This window comes from Leopardus geoffroyi, chromosome E2 (genome assembly GCF_018350155.1).
Source record: "Leopardus geoffroyi isolate Oge1 chromosome E2, O.geoffroyi_Oge1_pat1.0, whole genome shotgun sequence".
Taxonomy (NCBI): Eukaryota; Metazoa; Chordata; class Mammalia; order Carnivora; family Felidae; genus Leopardus; species Leopardus geoffroyi.
This window is the reverse complement of record NC_059335.1, coordinates 33108370-33121994: the sequence shown is the minus strand read 5'-3', so window position 1 is coordinate 33121994 and position 13625 is coordinate 33108370. Positions and strand designations below refer to the sequence as shown.

Genomic DNA, 13625 nt, shown 5'->3' with positions numbered 1-13625 from the left:
ACTCCTGGGGAGAATATGGAAGCCCTGAAACACGACCACAGGTTAAGTTCTTTGCTGGCCTAGAAACATAATAGGCTCAACCCCAAAACTGAGATATGCAAAACAAAATTCTGTTTTCCATACCGACATTGAAGGACTGGGATTTATCCTCTCTGTCTGTCTTTCCTGGTAGACCAGGAGCTCCTTGGAAGCAAAATCCCTATATTTTTCAAGTTTGTACCCTCAGCACATGGCATACATGAATGCTTAAAAAAACATTTGTTGGATAGATGGATGGATGACTGGACAGTGGTACAGATGAATGATTGGATGGGTGGATGGATGGATGGATGATTGGGCAGTTGTATAGATGAATGATTGGATGGTTGGATGGTTGGATATATACTTGGGTAGACAGTTAAGTGGTAGATTTGTGGTTAGGTAAGTGAATTATTCAGCATATGGGTGAGTAGATGGATAAGTGAGTCAGTGATAATTCTGAGGGTCAGTGGATGACCGAGTTAGTCAAAGAACAAATGAAAGAAGGAGCAAGTGAATGAACGAGCCACTGAGCAGGGAATAACTAAACGCATCAGTGATTGGTCATGTCTTCTGAGGGAACCAGAAGAGGAATCAGCATCTTGTTTCATGTTATCCAGCCGTTCCTCCATTGTTCCCTGATTCTATGGGGGGGGGGTGGTCTTTGTGGATATAAGATTTAGGTCTCCATTATTTTTAAAAAGTGCAGGAATGGGAGGACAAATTGCCAAAAACAAATAAGGAGGGAGACATGCCTTGGAAAGTGAAACCATTGCATCTGGGTGGCTCCACATTAATCCTGGATTTATTCCCCTAAACTGGAACAAATGGGTCTAACTCCTTGGTGACAGGCACAGGAGGAGCCCTCACACATCCTTGCGTTGGTCCTAACTGCTGTGTTCCCCTACGCTTCACGTCCCCAGCTGTAGGCCAGGTGAGACCATAATCCACGCATCAAAAAACATCCTTGGTGTGACTCCAAGGCACCTCCCAGGGGATGTGCAGGCAGCACTCATTAGTCATGTCTGAGGCTCCAACATGGATTTAATTTGGAACCTATCAGGACACAAGGACCATGGGGACATGACTGAGCTGTAACCCTGACTGCAGTCAAGCATCAAGAAAGGGGAACTTCTCTTGTCCATGCATATGTATTCAAAGCGAAACCATCTGAATCTTATTGAAAGTTCTCAGAATGGAAGGTGGTAGTGAGTTCAGCTGCCTAAAATCTTGTGTGAAAAGATCCTTGGCCAACTGCGAGCTCATACTAACATGTGCCCAGTCTGTACCCTGAGCTCTGTCATCTCTGCTCTCCAAATTTTAACTGGCAGTGCATCTCTGGCCACAAGAAGCCAGACTTGGTCCATCTGGGACCAGGAGATGAAAAGACAGACAAGCAGCCCATTGTTTGGGCAAAGTGTCCTCAGTCCCCAAGGGAGGCCGCTGCTTTCCACCGCCTCAAATCCAGCTTCTCACCCACCTTGTGCTTCTACGCATAGGGGCTAGAATTTGTCTGGCTCCAGGCTGCCAAACTCAAACCAATGGTTGATAATCACAGTGAAGATCTTCGCCCTATAAAAGGAAGAACTTTCTAATGACTGGATCTCTCTAAAGAGAGAATGAGCTTCCCCGGGAGACGGCACGGTCCCTGTTATTGAAGGTGTGCAAATCTTGCTAGAGATCCAGGCATGGGGCAAAGGATTGCCTACATCAAGATGAGGCCCATGAACCACAGACATCAGCATTGCCTGGGAACTTGTCATAAATGCAAACTCCCACCCCACCCTCACGGAGTCAGACTCTCAAGGAGACACCCAGAAATCTGGGTTTTGACAAGCCCTCCCTGTGATTCTTATGGGCACTAAAGGTTGAGAAGCACTGCTCGGGGTCACCACTGAAGTCTACTGTAACACAGAGATGAGAAATGTCCGTGCTTTGTCACCACAACACTGCACTGATTTAGCCTCTACTGATTCCAAATGTGTGACCCTCCGAACTGGGCTTTAGGGACAGTTGCACTAATAGTGAAGACCTACAAGGTTCATGTGGTGAGGTGTATATACTGATGTTACATGAGAAAACACCAGGGTATAAAAATTGTAGCACATTCATTGCTCCTACGCAAATGATATTCTCCATTATACTGGGTCCAGTCGAGTCACTAAAGCAAGCAAGTCACTAAAGCAAGCAAGGAACCATTAGTGGGAAGACTTGGGTAGAATAATGACCAGAGGGGCAGGTGCCTGGGTAGCTCAGTTGGTTAAGCGTCCAGCTCTTGGTTTTGGCTCAGGTCGTGATCTCACGGTTTGGGGGGTTTGAGCCCCGCATTGGTCTCCTCACTGGCAGCACGGAGCCTGCTTGGGATTCTCTCTCTGCCCCTCCCTAGCTGTTGCTTTCTCTCTCTCCCTCTCTCTCAAAATACATAAGTGAACTTAAAAAAATTATGACTTAAAACTTCCAAGTAACAAAATGACCTTTCTACTTAAAAATTCTAAAACTCAGGGTGCCTGGGTGGCTCAGTTGGTTAAGCATCCAACTTCAGCTCAGGTTATGATCTCGTGATTTGTGAGTTCGAGCCCGGAGTCAGGCTCTGTGCTGACAGCTCAGAGCTTACCGCCTGCTTTGGATTCTGTGTCTCCCTCTCTCCCTACCCCTCTCCACTCCCCCCTCCCCTCTCTTTCTCTCAAAAAGAAATATTAAAAATTTAAAAATTCTTAAAAATAAAAATTCTAAAACTCGGGTGGCTTTTTATTAACCGGTCCAGTTTTCTCCCCAACCCCACCACACTTTGCCAGAATTTGAGGGGTGTTCTGTCTCTTCCCGTCTGCCCAAACAGCCCATAGCCTGGCAGTCCAGTGGGCAGAGCATGATGGCCACGCCCAGCCAGTTCTGTTGTCTTGATTTATCTCCAGGCCTAGGGGAGCCCAAGATGTCTGAACACTTAGTACAATATGTAAACAGAGCAGGTGGGAGCCTGAGCCCGCGCCTCCCTCCAATGCACACAGAGTCTACGGAGCCTTTAGTCCTCTGAGGAGGGGGAAGAGCACTGGAAGGGGTGCTGGGGAAGGAGACAAAGGCAGGATGAAGATCATTTATTAATCAATTTCCATCTGCCAGTGTGGTACCAAGGACCTCTCTTCCATCCTCCCAGTGGCCCTGGAGGTTGGCACAAGTATATCAGTAGAGAGCGGCATTAATTCCAGGGTCACCCAGCAGGAAACGATGGCGCCCAGACTCCAACCCAGGTGGTCTGGCCACAAAGCCATGTTGTCGATCACTCACTCCAGTGTATACATGGGACCCAGGATCAAGTCTTAGCCACGCGAGAGACTGCGGTGAAATCCTGTCCCCCTCCAGGCCTCAGCTTCCCCGTGTGTCCAAGCAGGTTGGAGTAGATGGCCTGAAGGTGCCTTCTGGTCTGACGTTTAGGGGGCTCGGTGACTGGGCTTATGGTTTAAGAGCCAGTTCAACTAAGGACTCATGAGATGGGGGACGGGGGGGGGGGCAGGCAGGACTCCAGGATTGCCAACAACAGTGCCCATGCTTCCAGAGTGACTCCCTGGGGGCCAACTCCCCACTCAAACCTCTGCCCTCTACCCCGAGGTGGTCAATGGGCCAAGGTCAGTGTGTGTGTGATCTGGGGCAGCCCCTCTCCCTGATTCAGACCGTGCCCTGCCCCCCACCATCATAGCTGTCCCATGGAGTCACAACTCCTCCCAGACACAGAGCCTTCACTTGCCAAGACAGGAAGTGTGAACATTTGCAACTCATTTTGGGCCGTCTCTGTGGCTGTGGAAGCCTGCTAAGAACAGCTCCGTCCCGTTCCAGATGTAGTCTGGGCAGATACATGTAACGCTCTTGATTTTCTCATGAGCTAGTTTATAAAAGCAATTCAAGACGGGGCACAGGAACGTCCTGAGTGAAGCTTCCCATTCTGGAAAGCTCCCTCCCCACGGACTGCCAGGGGCCTTTTCCCTTTCAGCCACCAGAGGCCAGAACACTGGGGAGATTTACGCAAAATGTGGGGTGGAGGGTTTCCCTAGGGCAATATCCCCCCCTCCCCGCCCAACTCATTATACTCTGAAGGGGAGGGCTTACCTCCTTAAAGGAGGTGCGGAGGAACTGAGCGGGCTCAGCTGTGCTCTTTCTTATCATCCGGCTCCCTGCAGACAACTCACACTCTGCTCCCAGCAAGTGTTACCCTAGGTGGGGCCGGCTGTACCAACTTCGGCGATGGCTGTCGGGCACTTAACCTTGGGATGCAATGTTAGAGGCTGTGGTGGCCTCAGGCTCAGGCCAGAAGCAGCGGGAAAGATCATGCATCTTGCAATTCTGCCACCCGCAGAGGCCGGGAGAGCCCTTCTCCTGATACCCAGGAAAGGTGCAGAGAGGCTGGACAAGGCTGGCCCGGGCTTCCGCGCCTCTGTGGCTTTACTCAGGCAGTTCCTTCCACTGAAAACCCCTTCCCTCTGTCCCATCCCTACCTGCTCCTGTCCTTAGAGACCTGGGCCAAATGTCCCTTTCTCGTGGTCTTTACGGCCCCTGTCTGGTTCCAAGAGCTCATTCTGATGCAGCATCTCTCACTTTTTTGACCACTCACGGTAAGAAAAAATCTTGAACACCGAGACGAAATCCACACCAACGTGTGGCTCGCTAGGGCTGAAATCCAAATTCTGCAAGCCAGCCAGCTCTTCCTTTACTACGTGCAATGCATTCTGTTATGATCTAGGCCATTTTCTTGTTAAAAAACCGTGGTGACCCGCTAAATCGATATAAGGACAGCTGAAAAATCCAGTTTGTATTTCAACTAAAATGCATCTTGACTCCCGGATGTGAAGGTATCTCCACGGTACAGTAAAAAAGACAAAAAGCAAAAGCAAGCAAACAAACAAAAAACCAGGACATAGAATAGTGGGCACAGTTTGTGACCGTCACTGTTTATTTAGAGGGGACACACATATGTCTCGGGATGAAGACTCAAGAAACTAGTGGCACTGGTTGACCTATGTCTGTCCGTAACACACATAAGACCATAAGCACCTGGAGAAGGAATCTGTCTGGTCTATTCTTGCATCACTAGCATCGAGCCTGGCACATAGTAGGTGTTCATAAATGCTTAGTAAGTTGTACTGAATTCGAAAGAACACTTAATGAGCCTCCCCAACTTATTTATCCACCCATCTTTCTTTCTTTCTGCCTACTTAACCTCCTTTGCTCATGAATCCTTCAATTAGTATTTATTGAAGACCTACTATGTGCCGGGTGTCGGGATGGTAGTGGTCCTAGCCTGGTTTTGCCCTACCTCGGAATTGCTCCCAGCTCCGGTCCGCATTTTATTTGGGTTCCTCCTTGGGGCAGACACTGGGTCTCCAACATGCTGATAGAAAGCTCCACGTCAAGCCTTTCCTGACAGATTTCATCCCCACTGGCTGCTGGACCCCTGCCATTATCTCTGCTCTCATTGGCATTACCAAGGACTCTAGGAATACCAGGGATACCAAGGACTCTAGGATACCAAGGACTCAGGAATACCCTGATGCACACCACTTTCCATATCACTCGCCTAACAAAGCGTCTCACAAATCCCCACCTGCCTGATTATGGTAGATTGCTGCCTCGTGACCCCCAGTGAACCCACACCGGTGTCAGTCCCCTCTGTTACCGACGCTGGGCTTTCCCACAACACTTATCTTGGCTACCGGGCCAACGGCAAGCATGATGCAAGCAGAGGCTGGAAGAGCTGCTTGCACATTGGGGCTTGTCTGCTTGGAACTTGCTCTTGGAACTCGGTGCCATGCTGTGAGGAGCCCAGACCGCTTGGAGAGGCTACGTGGAAACAGCCCAAGATGCTCTGGTTGACGGCTCCAGCTGGGCTCCCAGCCAGTACCAACTGCCGTCCATGAGCACGCACCATCTTGGACGCTCCAGCTCAGCCGAACCCCCAGGTATGCAGCCAGGCAATATCACGGGGGGCAGCAGACCCACCAAACTGATCTCAGTCAACCCACGGGGTCATGAGACGTAACAAAATGGTTACTGTACATCACGGCATCTTGGGGTGCGTTGTTACACAGCAATTGCCAATCAAAACGTGGGAAAGAGGGTTTTTCAACTACAGCCTCTTTGGTACAGTGAAGTTCCACGTGGACCCCACGGGGCCCAAACGGGGTTGTTGTTCTCATGATGCTCCCCAGGCTCAGAATCAACATGGGTCATGAAGCGGATACACTCCACCCCGAGGAACCGAATACAGGGGACAGGAGGAAGGGTCACCCAGGACGAAACGCCAACTCCCGTGGCCCTCCTACGTCATTTTACCCTGTGCCCCTCTCCCCAGGAAACCTAGACCCCTGTGGGCACTCAGCACTGTGCCAGACTATACACACCGACTTTTACAGTGAAGGAAATGGTTATGTTCCAGAGAAGGATGCAAGTTTGCATCAAGTTTGGGGCCAGAATTCATGATTTATCAATCACACATCAATAGGTTGCTTTAGGCCTTTTCTGAGCCCCTTGTGGTGTCCCATTCCCTGGTCTCTGCTATCGGGGAGCTTTGGCTTGAATGTGGGAGCCCTGACGCAACCCCCCCCCCACCCTACTGCTGGGGAGCCTTGGGCTTGGGGAAGGGGAGGGACTTGTCTGGGGTCTCCCGGTTAGCCAGCGGCAGAGCTGAGGTGGGGGCAGACCCAGGCTCTGTCCTTCTACGTCCGCCTTTTCTTTTCCCCAACCAGCTAATTATAGCTAGAAAATAATTGTTGTTTTCCGGCCAACCTCCAAACTGAAAGAGAAAGAAAGGTATTACCTTTCCTGATGTCTTCACTCCTTTCCAGAGGCTAAAAAACAGGATGACAACGACGACCATCAGACACAGCAAGAGCTGCCACTGGGGCAGGCCGATGTCGTGGATCCCGCCGCTCTCGTGAAGGTGCAGGACGCCACGCCTGCCCGGAGGAGGAGAGGGGACCAGGGAAGACGGTGTCGTCACACAGGGTGACCGAGGCCTTGACCACAGGCCGGCCCCCTGAAAGCACACGTTGACGGAAGCCGGCCTTGGGCCGCCCCACCCCCGGCCGCTGCCCTGCATCGTTTGGGCCTGCTCGACGCCATCCTGCCCTGGGCCAGGAAACCATCGGGGAGGTCTTCCCACTCCAGGCTGTCTTTTTTAAGCAATAACAAAAATTTTCAGTGTGACAAAAATCTCTTGAGTGCCACCTGCATGCCTGGTCCTGGAGAGAAGATGGAAATAACAGGAAAAGTCCGGAGGCTGTGTTACTGGCATCTGGAGGATAGTGGCCAGGGACATCCTACAACGCACGGGACAGCCTTCACGTCCTTTCATGGGCAGGACGGCCTCCGACAACAAAGAATTGTCCAGTCCAAAACTTTCATGTTGCTGAGCTTATGAATCCCTTGGTCCAGAAACTGAGATGACAATAAACGTTTCTCATCTAAAAGCTAAAGGCGTGCATATCCCGCGCCCCAGCAAGTCCACGCCTGGGTATTTACTCAGTAGGCATGTGTACGTATGTTCACCAAAACACATGTTCTAGAATGTTCCCAGCAGCATTAATCACAATAATCTCAAATTGGAGAATACTCATATATCCATCAATAGTAGCATGGATCGATCATGATATGTTCATAAAATGGAATATTACAAAACCACCGGCTGTCTGTGGATGGACCCCTCACGTACAATCCTATGAGAAGGAAGTGAACACCGAACCTGAGGAAGTCAGGACTTTCTGTCTGATTCCGTTCGCACAAACTATAACGGGCCAAAGTAACCTAAGGTGTTAGAAGTCAGGAAGGGTGCAGCCAGGGTGGGGATGCGGGTACTGAACGGGAGGGGACACAGTAGGAGTTTCTGGGACACCGGTCAGTTATGTTTCTGGGTGCTTGGGAACACGGCTGTGTTCAGTTTGTGACATTCTGGAACCGTCCCTTACTGACATGCACTCCCCTACAGTATGGCATATCCTATTTTAGAGTAAGGAAAACAAATAAAATACAAACGAGGTTTGAGAATAGCGGGGTTAGAGTAAGGAAAACAAATAAAACACAGATGAGGTTTGAGAAGAGCGGGGTCTCTCACACAATCTACGGTGAAGAAACAGTAAACAGAATCGCACGCAAAATGACCGGCCGCTCATGGCTAATCAACGTCATTAGGGTCTAACCAAACGTCAAGGAAGGCCAACCGATGAAACCGCAGACCGGGGAAGACAAAGAAAGCAGAATTGTTTCTGAGGAAGAGGGAACAGCTTGGTAAGGCGGAGCCATCTGCACCCCGATCATTCATTCCTTAGTGAGTGCCTGCTGTAAACAGCCTCATCCCGGGCCTCGGCAGCACAGTGCCGACTCCTTGCACACAAGTGTGGGGGGCTTATAGTGTAGCAACCGAGGCAGCATTGAATGCACAGTCCCAATAAAGTGTGACAAGTATCGGGAGCGGAGGGAGCTTCGAGGGCACCCAGAACTGGTCCCTGCCTGCCCTCCACAGCACTCCACACTCAGAGGCTGCAAACTGTCAACACCCTTCAAGGCCCAGCTCCAATGTCACCTCTTCTGGGAGGCCTCCGTGATCACCCCCGGCACGGGCCTTTCAACCCTCCCAGTTCCTGCGGCTCCTGGCTCATTCCCCAGGCCATGCCTGCCCCTGAGGCGTTAGGGCTGACCGCATGCAAGGTTCTCCCAGGGTGAGAGGGTGGACGAGCCATCCTGGGTCCCGGGTCTGCAGTGCTAAGCCTGGGCCTGGCACTCAGGCCTGGTTAGCTCAGAGCAGGCTGTTGGATCAGGGACACGTGCTCACCACCTCACTTGCTAAATTCAATAATCCACCTTCTAAAGCAAGAGGACCCAGGAAGGACAGAGGGTCAGCCTCCCCCGCGCCCTCACTCCACCTCTCAGCAGCTCCTCCTCCGACCTGGGGGAGTCCTCACCCTTTGACACCGTCCAGGGCAACCAGCCACTTTCCACGCGGGAACCTAACTTCCCTTTGTCTCGTCCTGCAGGGCCTTTTGCTCTCTGCCAGCGGTCCTTTCAGAAAGTGGCTGATTGATACGCGCACACCAGCGATACAGGCCAGAGGCAGCTTCGCCATCCGTCCTTCCCCACAGTAGTTCACGCAAAAGAAGGTCACACTAAAGGCAAAAGTTCACACGCCCACAGTGGATAAACCGGCGGTAGTCGACCATCTCTCTGCCTGTCTGTATCTCTGTCTCTCTCCCACCCCTCCCCACCCCTCCCCACCCCTCTTCCATTCCCTCCTTTTTCTCCTCACTCACTCCCTCCAGAAGAGAAATATGAGGTACAGAGAATGTAACCTGCAGGCCCATCAACAAAACGGGGTTCTCAACCTGCTCATGACAATCACGCAGAGGGGCCCCTGGGGGGCTCAGTCGGTTAAGCGTCCAGACCCTTGATTTCGGCTCAGGTCGTGTTCTCACAGTTTGTGAGTTCCAGTCCCACTTGGAATTCTGTCTCTCCTCTCTCTGCCCCTCACCCACTCATGAACTCCCTTTCTTTCTCTTGCTCTCTCTCTCTCTCTCTGAAAATAAATAAATAAACCTTTAAAAAAATTACACAGAGAGTCTTTGTGACAATTACTGACGTCTGGGCCCCCTCTCAACCAACTGAATTAGAACCCATGGGGAATGGGCCTGGGCACCAGCATCTTTTAAATTCTCCGGGTGATTCTACTGGGCAGCCAAAGCTGAGACCCCTTGAACAACAGGCCCCCTCAACAAACCTGAGTTACAGGTTTTCCTTAGAGGAAATGTGAGTCTTCCAGAAACTGTCTTTACTTTCCTGGCAAAATAAAATTGGCTTTCTGTGCCTAAGGGGAAGAAAAGGCTCCAGAGCAGCTTAAAAAATGCGGGCTTGGAATAGTTTGGACGCCTGGGTCTCAGAGGAGCCCACAGAATCAGAGGCAGATAGATGGCTGCACTCACTGGGAGCAGAGGCACCGGAAGATGCTACCCTGGTGGGGAAACCCGTACCCTGAGTCTGGAAACTTGGTTAGCTTATCCTTGGGCAGGAGTTTAAATTTGTGGAGGCCACCACCATTTAAATTTGTGGAGGCGTGTTTCATTCACTCATTTGATCATTTACTCATCCATTTCAAGACCGATGTCTATTATTTGCAAGAACGTGAAAGCAAATAGAAGAACCTGGAACAGAACTGGGATCAGACAGACCTGGGATCCCACCCTGGCCCTGCCACCAGTGATGGGGTGGCCCGAACCCTCTCACTGATTCCGCAAACTCATTCTGCACATCTTCTGTGAGCCGGAGAGGGCTGGGGGCCCGTGACACGGCTGCAGACAAGCCACGTGGAGCTCCTGCGGGGTAGCGGGCGACAAAACCTGGTGCCAACCTTCCCCCTGTTGAGCCTTGTTCCTTTTCAGCAACACGCTCTCGTGCGGATTAAATTCCAGAATGTAGACAATGCCTAGAACTCAGGAAATGTTCAATAAATGGTAACTCTAATGATCATGATCCAGTCCCAGCCTTCCAGGAGCAGGAGTGCCCCCAAAGGAGCTGAGGAGTGCCCCCAAAATGACCGGGGAGTTAAGTTAGTCTGAGGGAGTCAGCTGGCAGGTTCACTGAGGGGTGGCCGGTGCCTTCTCTGCAGAGTGCGGGAGGACAGGTGAGCTGAGAGGAGGTGCACAGGTGTGGCAGAAGGAGAGATGGACGGAGGGGGTGTGGGCGGGCACATGCATCTATCTGCAAGTGAGCAAGTGTGAACGAATGGGCAGAGCTGTGTGGTCCACAAAGGCCCATATGTCCCCTCCCCAGATGGCCCCTATCCCTGCGGCCCCCAGGCCAGATGTCATGGCTTTAAAGGACTCACCTAGCATCAGCACGCCCCCCCCCCCCCCATGCAATCAGTTTCAGTGTCTGGCCCGTCCTAATCCCGCCTCCTGGTCTGCTACGACCCCCCACCCTTGCTGCCCTGTCCCAGGCCAGACCCACATTCTCTCCCTTGCTGCTATAGAAGTCTCCCCATCTCCCCATGCCACGGCCCCTTAAATCCATCTGTCTGATCTGCCCTTCTAATCTGTCAGTCTCCTGCCCCTAAGTCTTCCAGGGCTCCTTATCACCTGGAACAGTGGCTCCCACTGCCTCCCCAGGGCTGTTTGGCAATGTCTGGGCTCTCATATCTGGAGTGGAGGAGACACTGCCCGTATCTCATGGGTAGAGGCCAGAGATGTTACCGAACATCCCAAATGCACAGGACAGCCCTGCCCCAATGTAGAATTGCCCAGCCCATAGTGCTAAAAGTGCGGAGAGGGGCGCCTGGGTGGCGCAGTCGGTTAAGCGTCCGACTTCAGCCAGGTCACGATCTCGCGGTCCGTGAGTTCGAGCCCCGCGTCAGGCTCTGGGCTGATGGCTCAGAGCCTGGAGCCTGTTTCCGATTCTGTGTCTCCCTCTCTCTCTGCTCCTCCCCCGTTCATGCTCTGTCTCTCTCTGTCCCAAAAATAAATTTAAAAATGTTGAGAAAATAAAAAATAAAAATAAAATAAAATAAAAGTGCGGAGGTTAGGAAATCCTAGTCTAAAGGATAAAAACATAAACGTTTCAGAACCTGAGACTTTTCATAACTGTCCCCTGCCCAGCGTATCCCCTGTCTCACCATACCCTGCCTTGGGCTTCTGGCCCCAGCGAGCCACTGTCACTTCTCAAGCATATGAGGCTCTGGTTGCTCTGGGCCTTAGAACTTGCTGTTCCTTTCCACCTAGAACACATTTCCCGGCCCAATTTGTCTGCCTGGCAAACTTCTCCCCTTGCTGGTCTCAACTCAAAATCATGTCCTGACTTAGTTTCCTCTCTTATGTCCTGAGAGAGAGACAGGGAGGAGGAGAGAGGGGGAGGGGAGGGAGAGGGAGGGAAGGAGGAGGGGAGGTAGGGGTGGGGAGAGGAGAAACAGCTCAAGGGAAGGGAAAGGAAAGAAAGCAGGTGGGTGCATCCAAAAATTGACAGAGAACTAAAATCAGGTCCTGAACCCACCTGACTCTTAATTCTCCTTCCTCATTGTTTCATGGGCCAAATATTGAATGGTGTCAATAACCCTTTGGCCAATTTGACTATTAAAAGCATGAGAAGCAAAAAAAAAAAAAAAAGCATGAGAAAAAGGCACCGGACCAGCTGTACTTGTCCTGAAAGTTGCTAAAATGACGTGAGTGCGTGTCCAACTGGATGGCTGAAATGCCCCACGCGCGTGTGAAATCCACGGTCAGGCTCGCAGGCTTTGTCTAGAGAGTTTGCTAGTATAAAGGCCAGACTCCTGAGCTGATTCCCAGGAAAAGAAATGTGACCCCAGCCTCTCCCCAGCAGGCCCCGAGCCTCAGGGGTTTAGTACAAGTAACTTGGGTTTGTTGGACTCTTCCAGCAGTTTAATGAAAATGAATCATCGTGAAGTATCTGGTCCAGGCTTTCCAAAGTCCGCGGGCCAAACGGGCTCAGTTTCTTACTTGACATTTGAGCACAGAGGGTTGGTGCCGGGGAGGAGGGAGCTTCTCTGTCCCACCAGGAACAGGCAGGGGGTAGAAGTTTTCTGTCTCCGGAGCATGTTCACCAAGGGTGCCCTTTGGAAAGTTCCAGAGAGCGTCAGGGTTTCTTTTAGCTGCGGGTTGTCTGGCTTCAGGCCCAGAGCCTGGGGGGAATAGTGGTTTTGTTCCCTTGGATGGTTTTTCCAATCCATCAGCCTAAATGAGTACAAGATGGCAACCACACTGGCCAGCGGGCTCTGAGGGAAGAGAAGAAACGACCTAGCCTTCCTCAGGGCTGGCACCGGGGGTCCTACTTGCTGGCTCCCCAGACTGAGATGGGGGTGACTCTCTTAAAGCAGAAACATCTAGATACCAGGGCCATGCGTCATTAAGAAAAATCCACTTGTTGGGGCGCCTGGGTGGCTCAGTCGGTTGAGTGTCCGACTTCGGCCCAGGTCACGATCTCGCGGTCCGTGAGTTCGAGCCCCGTGTCGGGCTCTGGGCTGATGGCTCAGAGCCTGGAGCCTGCTTCCGATTCTGTGTCTCCCTCTCTCTCTGCCCCTCCCCCGTTCATGCTCTGTCTCTCTCTGTCCCCAAAATAAATAAACATTAAAAATAAATTTAAAAAACAATCCATTTGCAGTTCATGACTTACAGACTGCAAAGCACACGACAGCAAGCTCAGGGTGAGAAAGGGGTGTGCGAAATGGGCTGCCGTCTACCTGCAGAGACGCCTGCACTCGGGTCCCCAGCACACGGCCCCAAGACTCTGTCGGGCGGGAGGAGGAAGACCGGAGAAGCCTGGGTGTGGGGTGAGAGCCCTGATCCAGACGACCTGGCTTCGGATCCCAGCCCTGCCACTTGCCGAAAACCCGACACGCCACCTTCTTATCTGCGAGAGAGGAGTCATTTCCAACCCCGCCGCCTCCGAAAACTAAACGGGTCTTGGGTGGAAAGAGATCCGGGGTGCCCAGCTCATGGTGCTGTGAGGCTTGTGGGGGGTGGGGGAGGCGGCGAGCCCTGCGGAGCACAGGGCTGCTGAAATACGTCCCGGATGCCGCTCCCCGCCGCGTGCCCCAAGTCCCCAGGTCCCGCACGGAAGACCGGTGTCTG

At 51.9% G+C, this 13625-nt stretch overlaps 1 protein-coding gene across 2 annotated transcripts in view; it reads right to left on the bottom strand.

Moving 5' to 3' along the window:
* The window catches only part of SLC6A2 (solute carrier family 6 member 2), a 46464-nt gene that overhangs the window by 11846 nt on the left and 20993 nt on the right, over positions 1 to 13625 (bottom strand). For both annotated transcript variants that reach the window (XM_045442792.1, XM_045442793.1), the window contains exon 5: positions 6821 to 6959. In XM_045442792.1, the coding sequence (XP_045298748.1) occupies positions 6821 to 6959 (139 nt within the window). The remainder of the gene's footprint in view (positions 1 to 6820; positions 6960 to 13625) is intronic.